Here is a 16,217-nt window from a genome sequence, read left to right as displayed (position 1 = left end):
ACCACAGAGGCAGAATTTATTGCAGCAACTGAAGCATGTAAAGAATTGTTGTGGATGAAGAAATTTCTTGCAGCACTTGGTTTCAAGCAAGACCGTTATGTGTTGTTGTGTGATAGCCAAAGTGGTATTCATCTTGCCAAGAATTCTACTTTTCATGCAAGATCTAAACATATTGATGTTAGGTATCACTGGATACGGGATGTGTTAGATTCCAAGTTGTTGGAACTTGAGAAAGTTCACACTGATGACAATGGTGTTGATATGATGACAAAAGCATTGTCAAGAGAAAATGTTGAAATATGTTGTTTGATCGCCGGAATGGCGAGGGCTTCCACCTAGTCGAGAAGGGGGAGATTTGTTGGGTTTTTTCTCTCATTTGTGAGGCCCAAACCCAACATTTTGAGGGTGTCTCTTTGCACCCAATGTGCCACAATCCTACTCATATTTTTTTTAGGTTTTTTTGAGAGAGAGAGTATAGCCACTAAAGTGAGAGAGAAGAGGGAAAAACAGATTTTCTATTTTTATGCAAAGCAGTAAAATTTAAATGGCATTTTCTCATTCTTTCACCGTTGGATCGACGTTAAATTTGAACTGCAGATTTTTCACATCTTGTTCTTCATTCTGGACGGTGAAGATTTTAATTAGAGGTCTATAAATGGAGAAATAGGCTTCAAATAGAAGCTCTATTTTTTGGGTATTTTTCATCTTCTTGCTTCTCATTTGTAAGCTTTGGTGCTTTGATGTTTTGGCTGGTTATATGCACGTTTTTGTACTTTGTTTGAGACTCTCTTGTACCTCATTTGATTATAGTGGAGCTATTTTATTGGTCTGGACGACCCGTGATTTTTACCTCTCACACTGAGGGGGGTTTTCCACGTTAAGATCTCGGTATGTTCTTCTTATTGCTTTACTTGCTATATTTTCTTGTTATGGTTGCTGCCATATTGTGTTGTGAGTGCTTCCATATTATTCTTGTGTTGGATATTTGTGTCGTTTTCGTTGCTAGGCTCTTTCATTACCATTGTTTCAGTTATATATAGAGTTCGAATTCGTTTCATTCGAACTACATTACACCTCCATACCCCACCAACTCCAAAAAAATCCAAAGAAAGTGACTTTACTCTTCAAGTTTGATAGCGTACAAATGGAAGATGACCCAAATCGAATCTATCAGTTGGATGGAGTCGCGCATATTGCTGGTAGCGTGCATGACGAGATTAGTAATTTTTTTAATTTAAGAAATAAATTGTTGTTAGTAATATTGAGTCACTTAGAATTTGATGATTAGAATTATTAGAAGGTCTAAGCTTAAAGTAGTAGTTAGAATATCGATTTAGGGTTGGTAGTGTGTTAGAGGATTGTTAGTGATGTTAAACCGTTTGGTACTTGATTTTTATAATTAATCGTGGCGGGCTCCACATCATCATCCTCATCCTGAAATATATCTTCCACGCCATCCGGTGCTCCACCCTGTCGGGATTCTGGGACCACATCATCAATGCCGGCCATAGCAATCGCAACATCAACTACGGGTCCAGTGTCAACCCTTTCTCCGCCACGAGTGCGATTTAGATCAGCATCGAAGGATGGGGAGGCCACCAAAACTGCCTCAGGCTCAATCACGGGTAGAGATGAAGAGGCACCAATAGGCCTCGAACTCGAGTCGGCTGCTGTGGCTGAAGGCAAAGGATTCCGGTTAGAACCTCCTGAACTAAAGACCACATCCACAAGTTTGGCCAACAACTTAACGGTCCTCACCTCCGGAAATTGCCGACGACAATGGAATAGAACTTCCAAATCTTCATCGCTGCTTAAGACGAACAAATCATACTTCACATCATCCCGCAAAATAGATATCAAAATTCTGTAGAATAACTTCTCCACCCGTTTCTCGTCTTGCAACCCCAGTTTTTGGATTATAGTATCCTGAAACTCGGTGAAACTCGTCGAAGGTTTCATGAAAATACTAAGCGGATCCTTATCAATAAACTTAATTCTGGAATGCGTTTTTTTCTTAATCGACCCTTTATAGCGTACTAAAACTAAGAAACTCTCATCACTAGCCATTGTGGGGCTCACTATGATGGAGAATTCATATTTCATAGCTATTTATACACATTTGTACCCTACTAAATCGAATTACCCAGTATCCATTTATATATATTGCTGAAACTTTAGTAAATCTGCCCCCCTAATTCAATATATTCACGTTGATCTAGAAGGAGGTGAATCGAATTAAGTTACTTCGATTTACTTGGAAACATTCCAACCATACATAAATCAAATGAGGTAAATTCGATTTACATAGAAATGTAGCCCTACATACATAAATAGAAGGAGGTTATTTTGATTTACATGATTTTACTAAATCGAATTTCTCTATTTCGATTTACATAGAACCATGCTAAATTGAGTTTGCCTGCTTCAATTTATATAGAAATACCCTCTAGAAATATACACATAACGATTTTCTATTTTGATGATACACGTCATTTTTTCTTGCCTTTAGTTTATGCATATGATTTATCCTATTTTTTACTCTTAAATTAATAATATTTATTTTGTATTAAAATGGAGAGTTGTCAAGGAGAACACTAAAAGACCATAGGAACTTTGAGTATGAATTAAAATACATTATTAAATTATTAAATTAAAAAAATTAGATAAATAATTAAATAATAAACAAAAACAATAAATTATATAGATATCTGAGTATTTCTCGAGTTATTAATATTATTAATAGGAGCCAGGGAGGGAACCCGTAGCTGAATTAGCTGCCGCTGCTTGGATCCTAAGGTTAGTTCATCGCTCCCTTAATTTTCTTCAATCTTGCGATAGAATTTGCCCAATGGAATCTAGTGATTCACGTCAAGGCTTTTTCGTCACCGAGAAAATAGCTTTCCCCTTCTGACAAATTTTGCACCTTGATGATCCACAAGCGATTTTGCGTATCCTCCAGTTGCTAGGTTGAATTCGAGAAGCCACTGGTTGTCATGATTCTGTCTCCTTACTGATCTTTTGAGATTTTAATATTTGAATGCTGATTTTTCTGCTTAACCGTTTTACTTTCCCTAATGAATTGTTGTTTTATTGTATATTTTCCTTTTAATCTATGATAACTCATCAGACTGACAAACTCAGCATCGGGTGGCTTTGGTCTCCGTTAGAGAATGGATGGACTGAATAAGAATCAAGCAAACAAGTACAGTATAATTGTTCCTACGTACAATGAACGGCTCAACATTGGTCTCATAGTTTACCTCATCTTCAAGCATCTTAAGTAAGTTTTCCATTCTCTTCATGGCTCTTGCAATCCGCTTCTTCAGTTTACCGTATTCCTATGGGTATAAATTTATAATTTGCATCACCAATTTTGTATTCTGAGCTTGTTCCTTTGTGGAAAAGGTTGACAAAGAGTAGTCATTTTGTTATGCTTTTGTGTTTCATGTGAAAATTTCAGAAAACCATCTTATATACCATATTGATACCGTGTTTATCTATCTTTATGGACACTCCTTTTCGTTGCCCAATTTAGGGATGTTGATTTTGAAGTTATCGTTGTGGATGATGGGAGTCCTGATGGTACCCAAGATATAGTCATACAACTGCAGAAAGTTTATGGAGAAGATCGAATTGTACGAGTTAAACAACTAGTTATCTTTGATTTTCCCCCCTTTGTTTTTATCATTTAGGATAATCGAGCTTATTTCTTTGGTTCCAGCTTTTAAGACCGAGACCTAAGAAGCTGGGTTTAGGTATGTACCTGATACTTTTGCTAAATGATCTTGATTGTATTGGCCTTTGATACAATTCATGTGCAGGAACTGCTTATATTCATGGCATGAAGCATGCATCTGGAAATTTTGTTGTCATCATGGATGCTGATCTGTCACACCATGTAAGATTTGCTGTTTACATGTAAATGACAGATTGTGGTTATTAATAGTGATTAAATTTGGAAATAAATACTGAAAAATAAGAGAGAATAATTAGGTGAACTTCATTTTAGTTTAGACAATTATTAGTATGAGAAATGTGTTAACCTCTTCTTATTTATTTATGTTTCTTTGTCTGATCTGTTTAGTTCTTCTGCAGCCAAAATATTTGCCAAGATTCATTAGGTAAGAAAAGCTTTCAATAATTCATTTCTTGCTCTCTTTTGAACTGCCTATGCCATCTTTATATGAGTAGCTGTTACTATTGATCTCTCATGTTTTTCAGCAAGCAGATGGAAACTAGAGCAGATATAGTTACTGGTACTCGTTATGTTAAAGGTGGTGGTGTGCACGGATGGAATCTTATGCGCAAACTAACAAGCAGGGGAGCAAATGTTCTTGCTCAAACATTTTTATGGCCCGGTGTCTCAGATTTGACAGGATCATTTAGGTATTGATCTTGATAATTTGTAATAAATACATTGTTGAGAGTAAGTTTCTCCCTTGTTTCCATGATTTGAAATAAATTTATTCTTGTTCTTTGTAGACTTTATAGGAAGTCTGTTCTTGAAGACATCATTAGTTGCTGTGTTAGTAAGGGATATGTCTTTCAAATGGAGATGATAGTAAGAGCATCCAGAAAAGGATACCATATTGAAGAGGTACATTTACATAATGATGTTTATAATATAGGTTAACCTGGTTGTTTTGTTGACTTTCATTAGTTCATAGCTCTTGATTTAGATGTGTATTAGCGTTGATCATTTGTATACAACATACAAGTGTGTGCTTTATTTTGAGACAATTAGTGCACTGTTGGTGCTAGTGGCCACTGTAGTTGTGCCTTTGACGGTCACCTTGTGAAATTTACCTTAACGTACAAAAGTAGATAGCCCTTGGTCTTCAGTAGATATCCATGAGATTTGGAACGATGTTGAACACAAACAAATCATAGAAACATTTTCTAATAGCACTGAATTGGCTGGACATTGGAATTCTTCTCAGGGTTGGCTCTATTCTTTTCTATTGATCTTTCTCTTTTTGTGAGTTATATTATTTGCTTGCCACTAGGCATAAACATGACCGGTAGTTTAATACAGCGAAGTAAGCACTTAATGATTAGATAAAACAATGATGCTACAAAATTTCACATTTGAATCTACGTATGAAACATCTCTCATGATGGCAACTTGAGGATTGGGTGACTAAGAGTTCATAATTCACTTTGGAGCTGACTTTAGTTTCGCATACATACAGGTTCCAATCACATTTGTTGATAGAGTATTTGGAAGTTCAAAACTTGGTGGATCGGAGATTGTTGAATACCTGAAAGGCCTAGCATATCTTTTGGTGACAACATAAAAAGATAAATCCTCCATGTGTCATTTTTTTTGTATGTTTTTTTTGTTTTGTTTTTGTGGGGGGTGGTGGTTATTTATTTACAAATATTCAAATAATGACATAAGCTTCTTGGTAGAATGTTATCATTTGTTTCTCTAATTTAGTAGGAAGCATTTGTATGGTTCCATGTGTATACAATTTTTGTGGAATTTGTGATTTTAAGTTTTTAACCATCTTGTTCGGTTTTTGCGGAGGTTATGACACTGAGCTTTTCTTGAAATGTTCACACTCACAATTAGCCCACGTCGGGCTTAAAAGAATTAATTTACCATGTGGTAATATTTAAGCCATCTGTATGCTATTTTTATTAAAATTAGAGAAAGTCTATGGGGTCAGTATTTTTGTTGAAATTTGGCCAGCACTTAACCATCAAAGGAAAAATAATTAATCCTACATCATTAGATCTCATTTCACACTATTGAAAATATTGATGATGGCTAATTGATGGCTAAATATCACAAATTCTGCTAGTCTCTTAGCATTCCTTATTTAAATATTAGATATTTACTTAAATCGAAGAATGAACTAATCACTAGTTAAATCTAAGTTAGTTGTGCTTATTTAGTTAATTTTTTGTTTATGGTATCTTTTAGTCTTATAGGTTAAAGATTAATTTATTACGAATTTAAATTTTATTTAAAAGCTTATTACTGATCAATGAGTTGCTATATATAAAGATTAATTGATTACGAATTTAAATTTTATTTAAAAGCTTATTACTGATCAATGAGTTGCTATATATAAAGTGGAAATTCAAATTTCTTATGCTTGCTTTTGCTTAAACGAGTGACCAGAAGAGAAAATAATACATGTTGGTTAAAAAAAAATAACAAATGAGAAAATTTATAAAAAAAAATTGAAAAAAAAAAAAAGGAAAAAGGAGACGTGACCCGAATATTGCAAATGCGAAATCATCCACTTTCTTATCCTCAGGTAGCCTCACCCTCAAACCTGTTTGCACTTTTCACCAGAGACACTCTCCGGCCTCCGCTCCTCCTGTGCTCGCCGCCACTGCTGCTTCAGCTCCTTCCCCTCACGTTCGCCGTGGTGTTTACTACGTTAGTGGTCGGTGGTGCTCTGTCGTCGCCTGTGCTTCTCCGCCATTTCTTCCGCTTCCTCTCTCTCCTTCGGGTACATCTTCACTCCGCCATTCACCCTTCTTTTTAATGCTTTGACAATAAATAATTGTGATTAATATGATTTTAACAATTATTACAATAACAATAAGAATGTGATAATGAGATTGATTTTGTTTTGGCGCGTTCAGTGAAGTGCTCAACACATTCCTTCTTCTTCAGCCTCTGTTTGGATTCAAGTCTTTGCTGATTTCAGTGCTCATCACACACTCATTCAAGTGTATAGCTGATTTCGTAATTGGTTTGTTACTTATGTAATTGGTTAATAACCGGTTTTCTCATTTAAAACCAGTTTTACTTACTAACCTAAATCAAATTTCTAGTTAACTGAAATCAGGTTTGGTTTTTTGGTTAACCTTAACCATGTAGAGCTACTGCATACTAACTGAATATGGCGTCCATGCTCGGCACTTCCTCAATTGCACTCTTTCCTTCTCGTTCCAGATGCCAATCTTCCCCTTCTGTCCACGCTCTCTCTCTAACCACAGGTACAATTCATTAACAGACACTTCACTATTTGTACCTATATCATATCCCAATTTACATGGCCAGCAAATTTTATCATTTTTTGCCTTGGCCAGCAATAATTTGCACCCATATTTACAGTGTTTTGCACACAAGAAGTATAATGTTTTCACTTATATTTATTAGAGTTTTGTACACATGAGCCAATATAGTTTGCACTCACATTTTTCAGGGTTTGCACACATAAATTAGTAGAATTTATTTGTTAAATACAATTTAGTATTTATGCTGGTCAAATGATGGCAAAAAATATTAAAAATTGTTGGCCCCAATAGTTTTTCTGTTTTTTTGTCCTCCCATTATTTTGGGTGTTTATAGCCTAATAGGAAAACCCATTTCATATCTGTTCTTTTGTGCCAAATCTCTTTAACTTTTATCGGCTTGGGGAGTTTCTACATGGAAATGGAAGGTGGGTGCTTGTTGCACTTGCAGGTACTGTGTAACTTGTTATTGATATTGGATGGGTTTTGGCTTTGCAGGGCAGGTATTTGGGCGCAAGTTTTACGGACGAATTGGATTTCATGGCATAAAGGGAAGGCCTCAATTCTCAGTTGCCAGTGTTGCCACTGAAGTTAACTCTGTAGAACAGGTACATAAGGGATATTCCAGTTTTTATGACAGATTTTCTTCCATTGTTCATACATGGAAAGTAAAATGCTTTGTAAAATCTTAAAACTACTGGTTTTCAGCTTTGGATTCATAGTCAGGGGAAGCATTGATCGAACTTAATATGTATAAAACACTTGATACGAAGCTTATCTGTATAATACAAATAGTGTGTAAATCCTTTCCCTTTTAAATTTTTATTCAGTCTTTTTTATAGCTTCCCATTGTTGTTCCTGTAAAGGCTACACTTGATATATATTTGAAAGTCCATTACAAACAAGGAATCTGGTTGTAGTTCTTAATTTTTTTTATCTGTATGTGCTTCCCAACTCTCTGATCTTATCATATTCAGGCTCAGAAGATTGCTTCTAAAGAGAGCCAGAGGCCGGTGTACCCATTTTCTGCTATAGTTGGACAGGATGAGATGAAGCTTTGCCTTCTCCTAAATGTGATTGATCCCAAGATTGGTGGTGTGATGATCATGGGGGATAGGGGAACCGGGAAATCTACAACAGTTAGGTCACTGGTTGATTTGCTTCCTGAGATCAAGGTTGTTGCTGGTGACCCATACAATTCAGATCCTGAAGATCCAGAATTCATGGGCATTGAAGTGAGAGAGCGGGTGCTGAAAGGAGAGCAACTCGAGGTTGTGTACACCAAAATTAACATGGTTGATTTGCCATTGGGTGCTACGGAAGATAGAGTGTGTGGGACAATTGACATTGAGAAAGCACTAACTGAGGGTGTGAAGGCATTTGAGCCTGGCCTACTGGCCAAAGCCAACAGGGGAATACTATATGTTGATGAAGTTAACCTTTTGGATGATCACTTGGTGGATGTCTTATTGGATTCCGCTGCATCAGGTTGGAACACAGTGGAGAGAGAGGGAATTTCAATCTCACATCCAGCTCGGTTCATACTCATTGGTTCAGGCAACCCGGAAGAAGGTGAGCTCCGGCCTCAACTGCTGGACAGGTTTGGAATGCATGCTCAAGTTGGGACTGTAAGGGACGCTGAGCTAAGAGTGAAGATTGTGGAGGAGAGGGCTAGATTCGACAAGAATCCAAAGGAGTTCCGAGATTCCTACAAAGCTGAGCAAGATAAGCTCCAGCAACAAATTGCCTCAGCAAGGAGTGCCCTCCCATCTGTTCAAATTGATCATGATCTCAAGGTGAAAATCTCCAAGGTTTGTGCTGACTTGAATGTGGATGGATTAAGAGGAGACATAGTAACCAATAGGGCTGCAAAAGCTCTTGCTGCTTTGAAGGGAAGAGACAAAGTAAGTGCAGAGGATATTGCTACTGTCATCCCTAACTGCTTGAGGCACAGGCTTAGAAAGGATCCCTTGGAATCGATAGACTCAGGTTTACTTGTTATTGAGAAATTTTACGAGGTATTTAGCTGATTGTGGAATAACATATAACATTATATGCCATATAGTATTTACTAAAGATATTATTATCACCTTACTATTTACATTTTCATCTGTTGTCCTGGGACATTCATGTATAAACAAATTCTGGTACTACAAGTTCTACATCTCTTAAGCTGCGTTTAGAAGGAAAATTACATAACTAAATTTTGTTTTAGGATTGTGTTTGATTCAAGGTGTACATGATTAACTTATGTTTTAGTATCCTATTTAGTTTAAGATATAAATATAAAGACTGCAACAAATAGAATTATTTAAATACCTAATTAAAAAAAAAATACAAAATATACCCTAATCCATTTTCCCTTTCCCCTTTCTCGACAATGATTACTCTCTCTCTCTCTCTCTCTCTCTCTCTCTCTCTCTCTCTCTCTCTCTCTCTGTGTGTGTGTGTGTGTTTTTACTGATTGGCGATGGCGGCGTCCTCCTCGGCCGTCCTCGCCTTCTTCCTCTTCTCCCCTGCTCACTGGCGCGGTCCATCTCTCTCTCTCTCTCTTCCCCTACCAGCATTCTCCTCTCTCTTGTTCACTTTTCCTCTTCCTTTTTGCGTCAATGGTGACGAAGGCATTCAACCCGCCAGCGCTGTCCCTTCCCCCTCCTCTCTTATAATTTTGGTTCTCAGTCATCAGCCTCTCATCAATCACCGAGGGGTAAATTGAAATTTGAAAAGTTAAGTAAGAAAATTAAAAAAAAAAAAGTTATTAAAGTTTTAGTATGATAGTATCTATCTCCATAAATTTTAGTTCTAAAAGCAGGGTGAAACTTTTTATATTTCCAATATCTGATTATTCTAAAAACAAACAAAACTTTAAGGATAAAGTCATTAGAGGTGTTAATACCCAAATTGAACCTTAAAATTTAAATTAATCTAAATTGGACCCTCAAATTTATATTAGTCACTAAGCTCTTGGTTGATTTGACACATTAACTTGACACGCTGAATAAAATAAAATGACATAAATTTTTAAAGATTGAGCGTCAATATAAAATGTCGTTTTGTTTTATTGAGTCTAATAAGTTAACGTGCCAAAACAGCAGTGCCTTTAACGAATATGAGCTTAAGGACTAATATGAATTACAACTATAAATTTTAAAATTCATTTTGGGTCAATTGACATTTTAGGAGTCAATTTAATCCTACCTTCAAATTTCAGAGAACAATCTGAATATTATCTCAATTCTAATACCTAGGCCTTTTGTGTGTTTGAGTTTGGACTTTATATCAATAAAAGAAGTGTGCTTCCTTATTTTTTAGATTTTCCTTGTTTTTCTTTGGGACAGAAGAGAAAAAAAAAGGGGGGGGGGGGTTGGGTGTGGGGGTTTGTTGTTGTTTGGGGTTGAGTGTTTTGCAGTACTCTTGCTAAAATGTAAATATCATCATCTAACCTTTATAACTCAATGAATTGTCCACACACCATAATCTCTATCTATATTATTCGGTAGTTTTCCTTGTTCTGTTGCACGATGCATTATCAGCAAGCGTCCAGGCAGTACTCATCTGGCATTTACCACGATTTACAGTGGGTCGTCACAAACTTTTAGTGTTGAACATATAAAGTTCAACTCAAAAGTCATAAAATAACTACTATAAGCCCTCCAACCTTAACCCAGCATTACGTAGTCAGTGTAGGATGGTACATGGCATGCGGCTCTTTCTTACATAACAAGTAACAACTAAGCCTAATTATATCATAACCTATAAATTCAATTCAACAGAAAAAAAACCAAACATCTGGACCCATAAATGTTACTTTCTTTATCAATGGTGTAATCAGGCACTGGATCAGAGTATCAGACACACAACACATGAGTAAGACTACCATGAATCCTGGAGATGACAAAACAAACTGACCATGGTACCTGAGGAAAAAGAACAATATTCAGGAAATGCTTCTAGGATTCGTTGATATCCACGCCCTTTTAAGTGGTCTCGAAACCCTCAACTTCGTCATACCCTTTTCCTTTCTTTCAGTAAATATAAAACAGCTTCCTTTGACTCAAGAAATTTATAGCTGTGTAAAATATTATTGTGGGACGAACAAATATTAATGACAAGTTAAAGTAAATATTGAACTCAACGCATTACAGTATCCTTAGTTAAAACCTTTGGAACTTTGAATTTAGGATTCTGCTCCATGAAAGCTGGTTCCCGTTTGTACACAACTGACGCAGCCCTAATCAATATACCAGCAGTTAAACCCCATATGAGGTAGTTTGTATGCTCAGTTTCATAGTCGAAGTAATGTATCAAATACTTCTCTCCCATCCACTCCCTCTCCTCCTGATTCCGATTTTCATCCTGATTCAAGCAACATCATCAGACAACCTGTAAAAGAAATGTCAATAATTTAGAAGACACAGAGAAAGAAACTAGACCGCACCTTCAGAAACATTTCCAGAGGTGCATCAAATACTGCGTCCACTTCTGCAGGATTTAGAACCGGTTTGAATGCTTTCTTGTCATGAAGTATGCCAATGACTGGAACCACTCTGAGGAGGTGCTACAAAAGAAGCATGATAGGGAGCTGCTGGTAAATTTCCTATCAAACACTTATAATCTGAAGAAGATGAGATTTAGCCTAACTAAAAGGAGTCCCAATCATCTAACATCAGTTGTTACAGATTAAATAACAGCTACTGACTATACTAACTAGTGAAATGAAATATGCATAGAAATGAGGACCCTCTAGCATATCATTTATAGATTTCTATTTCCAGAAATAACGAGTGAATTGGAACTCAATCATAACAAAGGGGATGTATCTCATCATCAACCCATTGACCACTCATTAGAGTTACACAGACATCATTACATCAATATCTTATGAAGCAATTAGTATATAAGACAATAATCACATTAACATTAATTAACAATTACTATTTTACTGGAAATCATCTAGTTGCATAATCAAAATAAAGCAAGAACCCTGAGTTTCACCAATCAGTGACCTGTGGAAACCAAAAATCAACACTCTTAAAAGTGTCTGAATCCTACAGCTAAAATCCTAATCACACACAACTGGAGAATACACAGTCTTGCTTTAAAAACACAAGCAAGCCAGGGATCTGTCTATCAAATTATCCAAGTATCAAATAAAATAGAACACACACCTTAGACAAGAATGGTTCAAGAACAGTAACAACATTGACAAGTTCAGGGTCCAACCCAATTTCCTCCTTTGCCTCTCTCTTTGCAGTGTCCCCATCATCCTTATCCCCTTCCTCTGCTTTCCCACCGGGCAAAGCCACTTCACCTGAACACTTAATTCACAGAACCTTAATTGCAAAACTAATTAAGCTGAATTTACACGAAGATTTAATTTTGATACACAATTATCCAATTCAATATTGTATTACATATCTACACATGATGCTACCATATCATATGATCACCATAACAAAAATTCAAAATTAATCTCTTTGAGACAATTTCTCAAACAATTGACCTGCAAACAAACAACACTCCCAAAAAATACAGGACCTACCGGAGTGAGAGGAGAGCTTAGAAGAGCGCTTAGTGAGTATAACCCTAAGATCACCGGCATCCCCTTCAAAGAGGCAGATCAAAACAGCAGCTCTCTTTGGTCTGAACTTTTCAGGGTTCTGAGCCACTGGTGTGGCCGATTCAGGAAATCCCACTTGGGAAACAACCTTACCGCTCCCACACTCTTCTTCATTGCTCTGTTCCTCAACCTCCTCCGAAAAAGGCGGTGGCTTGTAGAATCGGAGCTGCTGCGCCAAAGCCCGAAGCTTCTGGGATCCTCCTTCGTGGAAGTTGGAAGAACAAGAAGAAGAAGAAGAATCCATGAATCTGGAGAGAGATGCTCTGGGTAATAATAACGGTGTTGATAATAACGCTCTCAGAATGGAAACCATGTGTGCGCTAGCTGCTATAGCCTATACTATATTACATACTATATCAATTAATTATGGTTTTTGACCCACTTTTATGTTGATACATTTTTGAAGATATGGAACATTATTATGTTAATTGTTATGGTGGTTGAGTTTACCATTTCTTCTTCAGCGATAACAGAATTGGCAGAACAACCTATTATGATTAGCCTCAAACACTCCGGAAAAAAAAATATAATGCGAAGAATGATTTGTCTAAAAAATTATGAATTAATTTGGAAGTTAAAATTTATGGGAACTAAATTATTAAAATAAAAAATAAGACAATAATAATTTTTAGCCTTTTAGGTAGTTGGGTGGTCAATAGATGTTTGGTGGAAAGCATATAAATCCAAGTAATTATTGCCATATAATATGAAAACCAGGGGCCCAGTTGCTAAGGGAAATTAGTCCATGTCATAAGCTTGATATTACAGTTTGAATGTCTACTCTCTTTAGAAAGACAAGTCTGTTGGTTCTCTAATTTTGTGAATATTTGATCAATTTGGAACCCTGAAAGGTAGCATAAAAACACAAGGAAGGAAAAAAAAAAAGTGTTACACAATAGGCTTGAATTAAAAGAAAACTGCATATTATGAGTGCCAGCCACATGAGATTTCATTGCTTTCCTTCATGCACCACCATTTTCTGTGTGGTTGGGTAAGATAATCTCCTAGCTTTTGTAGACCCTTTTGCACTACCTAAAGAAGGAGGAGTGCCTTTTACATTAGGTGAAGGAGCTTTAACTGAAACTTGTCCATTTGGTGTCAATGTGTTCTTATCCTTCTGACCTTGGCTTGAGTACTTATTTTGAGCTTTCTTGGGACTCACGGTTAGGTTGGGGATGCGGCTTTCCCACGGGCGAGCCGCAATCCAGCACTCCTTCCAGCTCCAACCCCAGTTAGCTTTGCCAAGTTCATAACTGCCTAGCCCTTGACTCTGACTACAGTTGGCCCTCCACTGTGTGCATATATATATATATATATAATTGGCTTTCAGTTGTGTCAGGGGAAATAAACAAGATCATGCACTTCAGATGAGACTCATGTTCTAAGGTTAACCTACCTGATGAGAAAAGGCATAAGCCATGGCTCTTTCCCTCTTAACTGCTGCTTCTTCTCTCTGATGTAGCCTTGCAACGATTTCCTCCATGGTTTCAGGGCCTCCACACCAATCCACCTATGAATCAGAGAAGAGAGTATCTAAAGGGGGGTTCAAATAAGTTCATCTATCTATTGACTTTAATAAAATTAGTACATTAACAAGATTTTCACTAGGTAATATCACATTGTAAAAAGTGTTCTGTAAAGAAGCATTAGTTTTAAAAAGGGAAAATGTTCCTTTATGAAAACTTTCTAGCTTTACATGCTAGCATACCACAATGTATGGGAAGGTTACCTCCAGATCATGGAGCTTTGCTTCAAGCTTTAGCTGTGAATCCAGTTTCTTCCGCCTGATCCTGTCTTCTGTCACCATACAGATTCGGCGAGCTCTAATATCTGTCTGTATCTTACTCCATGAGTGAAGATAATTTATGGCTGTAGTAGCTTGTTTTCTAACAGAGTAACCTTCTGTCAGAATCTTTAGCTTTGCCAATCCTTTTAATCGGCCTAAAGATTTTCTAGCCTGTAGAATTTGAATGTTGTCTTGGTAAAACGAAAAAAAAGTAGATGGCTTTAAGAAAGATCTGTAAATAAATGTTAAGCATATTATCCAGAGTTGAACAACAAAATATGAAATGGGAAGCATGCTTGGCAGGGAGGTGCTAAATCAATGATCTCAAATCGTTACTCTGAATTTTTGACATACCTTGTATGCCCGGAATGCCATCTGTATTCTTGTTGCAGCAATAGTTTCAAGTGGTAGCCCAGAGGACACAAGATTTTCACTTGCAGTACTAGTTCCATTTGCTAAACCACTAGACTCTCTTTCTGTATTATTCTTTATCTTCAATGAAGCTAAAGATCCCTATATCAAATTATTAGCAGATATGTGGAAATAGAAACTTTCTTGTTAGAACTTAAAAGTGAACAACCCTCATATGAAGTAGATTTCATATCATTGTAATTAAGGACTTGATGCTAAACTCAAGTTAAAACTTCATTTGTATCGACCTTGTTGGTAGGAAGACATACATGAACTTCAAATCTCTCCACATAGTGGTACTACATAGTTTTGCATAATCATTTTGACTCTCATGCAATGAAATCCTGGACTAGGATGATTAATGAAGGTAAAATTGACACAAAGAAAGTGTGCTGTACCTTTGATTTCTTTGATCTGCTTTGCTTTGATTTTCTTAATCGAATGATTGTCTTAAACCAATGGCCTGAACCCATGCTTGATGTGAAGTAAGTAACTTCTTTCAAATTGACATAACCCTGGTAGTAATTTTAGTTGAAACTATGATCTACCTACCATACAGAACAAGAAAAAAAGCAATAACAAAACTGCTGATCAAAGATAAAAATACATATTAAGAACTTCTTAATGGAAGTATGAAACCAAATACATGTTGATCCAACAAAGATGAATCTGCTTGAGAATGACTTACCAAGAAATGGGAAGTATCCAAGGAAAGCTCAATAGAGAAAAGAGAAATAGAGATGAAGGGTCAGAAGTAAAAGGTGAGTGGGTGTAGAATATGAGATGCCATGACCCCTACACCACCATTGATTTGTTGACATTATTATGATGTAGAAGGAGAAAAAGATACAAACTAAACCAAACAAAAAGGAGAGAGAACAAACAGTACATACACAAGCACACACACACACTCTCTCTCTCAATCAAATAATCAACCAGCCATTTATGCAGAACATAAGGCCCACAAGAGAAAAGAGATGGCCATTGGTGTGCATGTTTAGTCTCAGAACTGAGAGGCAGAGAATAACGTAACGTTGTTATGTGACAGTGTGACACTGTTGGTTGGAAAGTTTTGGTGAATGCAAAGTTACAGCGACAAGCAATGCACAACAAACTGTGATAACAAAATACCTTGATACTTGACAGTGAACCTCCCACGGGGGTTGCTTCTCATCTTGTTTTTGCTTTCTTGTATTCATCTATTGGAGCAATTAACTGTTTCTACTTTCTATGGTGATAAATGATGTCCAATAGATAGCATGCAAGCCCCTAAAAAGTTTAATGGTCCCGGCGAGGCACGAACTCGCGACCTTCGGCTCATAAGACCAACGCTCTAACCAACTGAGCTACGGGACCATGTGTTTATATAGGTATTACTTTCTATATTTCAAATGATTTAAAATAAACTTCCTTTGGGTATCA

At 36.7% G+C, this 16,217-nt stretch overlaps 5 protein-coding genes and 1 non-coding gene across 18 annotated transcripts; 2 read left to right on the top strand and 4 right to left on the bottom strand.

The window, feature by feature from the left end:
• Positions 1-1,350: 1,350 nt before the first annotated feature.
• On the bottom strand, positions 1,351-2,073 carry LOC148572508 (uncharacterized). Its single transcript, XM_088507557.1, has one exon. The coding sequence runs from the start codon at positions 2,065-2,067 to the stop codon at positions 1,351-1,353; it is 717 nt and encodes a 238-aa protein (XP_088363683.1). The 5' UTR covers positions 2,068-2,073.
• A 603-nt stretch (positions 2,074-2,676) lies between these two features.
• On the top strand, positions 2,677-5,526 carry LOC107631174 (dolichol-phosphate mannosyltransferase subunit 1). Of its 4 annotated transcripts, none has more exons than XM_016334530.3 (9): positions 2,677-2,796; positions 3,128-3,280; positions 3,536-3,635; positions 3,722-3,755; positions 3,822-3,898; positions 4,096-4,121; positions 4,222-4,386; positions 4,483-4,597; positions 5,193-5,526. In XM_016334530.3, exons 2-9 carry the CDS (start codon positions 3,171-3,173, stop codon positions 5,295-5,297), a joined length of 732 nt encoding a protein of 243 aa, XP_016190016.1. In that variant the 5' UTR covers positions 2,677-2,796; positions 3,128-3,170; the 3' UTR covers positions 5,298-5,526. The 4 variants fall into 4 exon arrangements, with proteins under 4 accessions (XP_016190016.1, XP_020975177.1, XP_020975178.1 ...); XM_021119518.2 differs by having other exon boundaries at positions 2,722-2,987; XM_021119519.2 differs by having other exon boundaries at positions 2,742-2,796; positions 3,142-3,280.
• Positions 5,527-6,181: 655 nt separating this feature from the next.
• LOC107631175 (magnesium-chelatase subunit ChlI, chloroplastic) lies at positions 6,182-9,192 on the top strand. 3 transcript variants are annotated; one of them, XM_021119517.2, is made up of 5 exons: positions 6,182-6,467; positions 6,604-6,713; positions 6,842-6,960; positions 7,477-7,586; positions 7,956-9,192. In XM_021119517.2, exons 3-5 carry the CDS (start codon positions 6,864-6,866, stop codon positions 9,006-9,008), a joined length of 1,260 nt encoding a protein of 419 aa, XP_020975176.1. In that variant the 5' UTR covers positions 6,182-6,467; positions 6,604-6,713; positions 6,842-6,863; the 3' UTR covers positions 9,009-9,192. The 3 variants fall into 3 exon arrangements, with proteins under 3 accessions (XP_020975176.1, XP_088363518.1, XP_088363519.1); XM_088507392.1 differs by having other exon boundaries at positions 6,215-6,467; positions 6,604-6,692; XM_088507393.1 differs by having other exon boundaries at positions 6,216-6,467; positions 6,604-6,726.
• Positions 9,193-10,768: 1,576 nt separating this feature from the next.
• LOC107631176 (nudix hydrolase 15, mitochondrial) lies at positions 10,769-13,147 on the bottom strand. Of its 2 annotated transcripts, XM_016334533.3 has the most exons (5): positions 12,521-13,147; positions 12,147-12,289; positions 11,417-11,536; positions 11,140-11,334; positions 10,769-11,047 (listed from the first exon to the last, which is right to left on the bottom strand). In XM_016334533.3, the coding sequence occupies exons 1-5, from the start codon at positions 12,909-12,911 to the stop codon at positions 11,042-11,044; spliced, it is 855 nt and encodes a 284-aa protein (XP_016190019.1). In that variant the 5' UTR covers positions 12,912-13,147; the 3' UTR covers positions 10,769-11,041. The 2 variants fall into 2 exon arrangements, with proteins under 2 accessions (XP_016190019.1, XP_016190018.1); XM_016334532.3 differs by having other exon boundaries at positions 10,769-11,334; positions 12,521-13,135.
• A 113-nt stretch (positions 13,148-13,260) lies between these two features.
• On the bottom strand, positions 13,261-16,217 carry IQD9 (IQ-domain 9). 7 transcript variants are annotated; one of them, XM_088509174.1, is made up of 7 exons: positions 15,927-16,215; positions 15,484-15,590; positions 15,194-15,343; positions 14,739-14,897; positions 14,328-14,555; positions 13,995-14,108; positions 13,261-13,889 (listed from the first exon to the last, which is right to left on the bottom strand). In XM_088509174.1, the coding sequence occupies exons 3-7, from the start codon at positions 15,266-15,268 to the stop codon at positions 13,548-13,550; spliced, it is 918 nt and encodes a 305-aa protein (XP_088365300.1). In that variant the 5' UTR covers positions 15,269-15,343; positions 15,484-15,590; positions 15,927-16,215; the 3' UTR covers positions 13,261-13,547. The 7 variants fall into 7 exon arrangements, with proteins under 7 accessions (XP_088365300.1, XP_088365304.1, XP_088365301.1 ...); XM_088509178.1 differs by lacking the exon at positions 15,927-16,215 and adding an exon at positions 15,689-15,913 and having other exon boundaries at positions 15,194-15,310; XM_088509175.1 differs by lacking the exon at positions 15,927-16,215 and adding an exon at positions 15,689-15,912.
• Positions 16,078-16,151, bottom strand: TRNAI-UAU (transfer RNA isoleucine (anticodon UAU)). Its single transcript has one exon. It is a non-coding gene; the product is annotated as a tRNA-Ile (tRNA).

This window comes from Arachis ipaensis, chromosome B3, assembly GCF_059453495.1.
Source record: "Arachis ipaensis isolate K30076 ecotype BB chromosome B3, ASM5945349v1, whole genome shotgun sequence".
NCBI classification, from domain to species: domain Eukaryota; kingdom Viridiplantae; phylum Streptophyta; class Magnoliopsida; order Fabales; family Fabaceae; genus Arachis; species Arachis ipaensis.
This window is presented reverse-complemented; position numbering and strand designations above follow the sequence as displayed.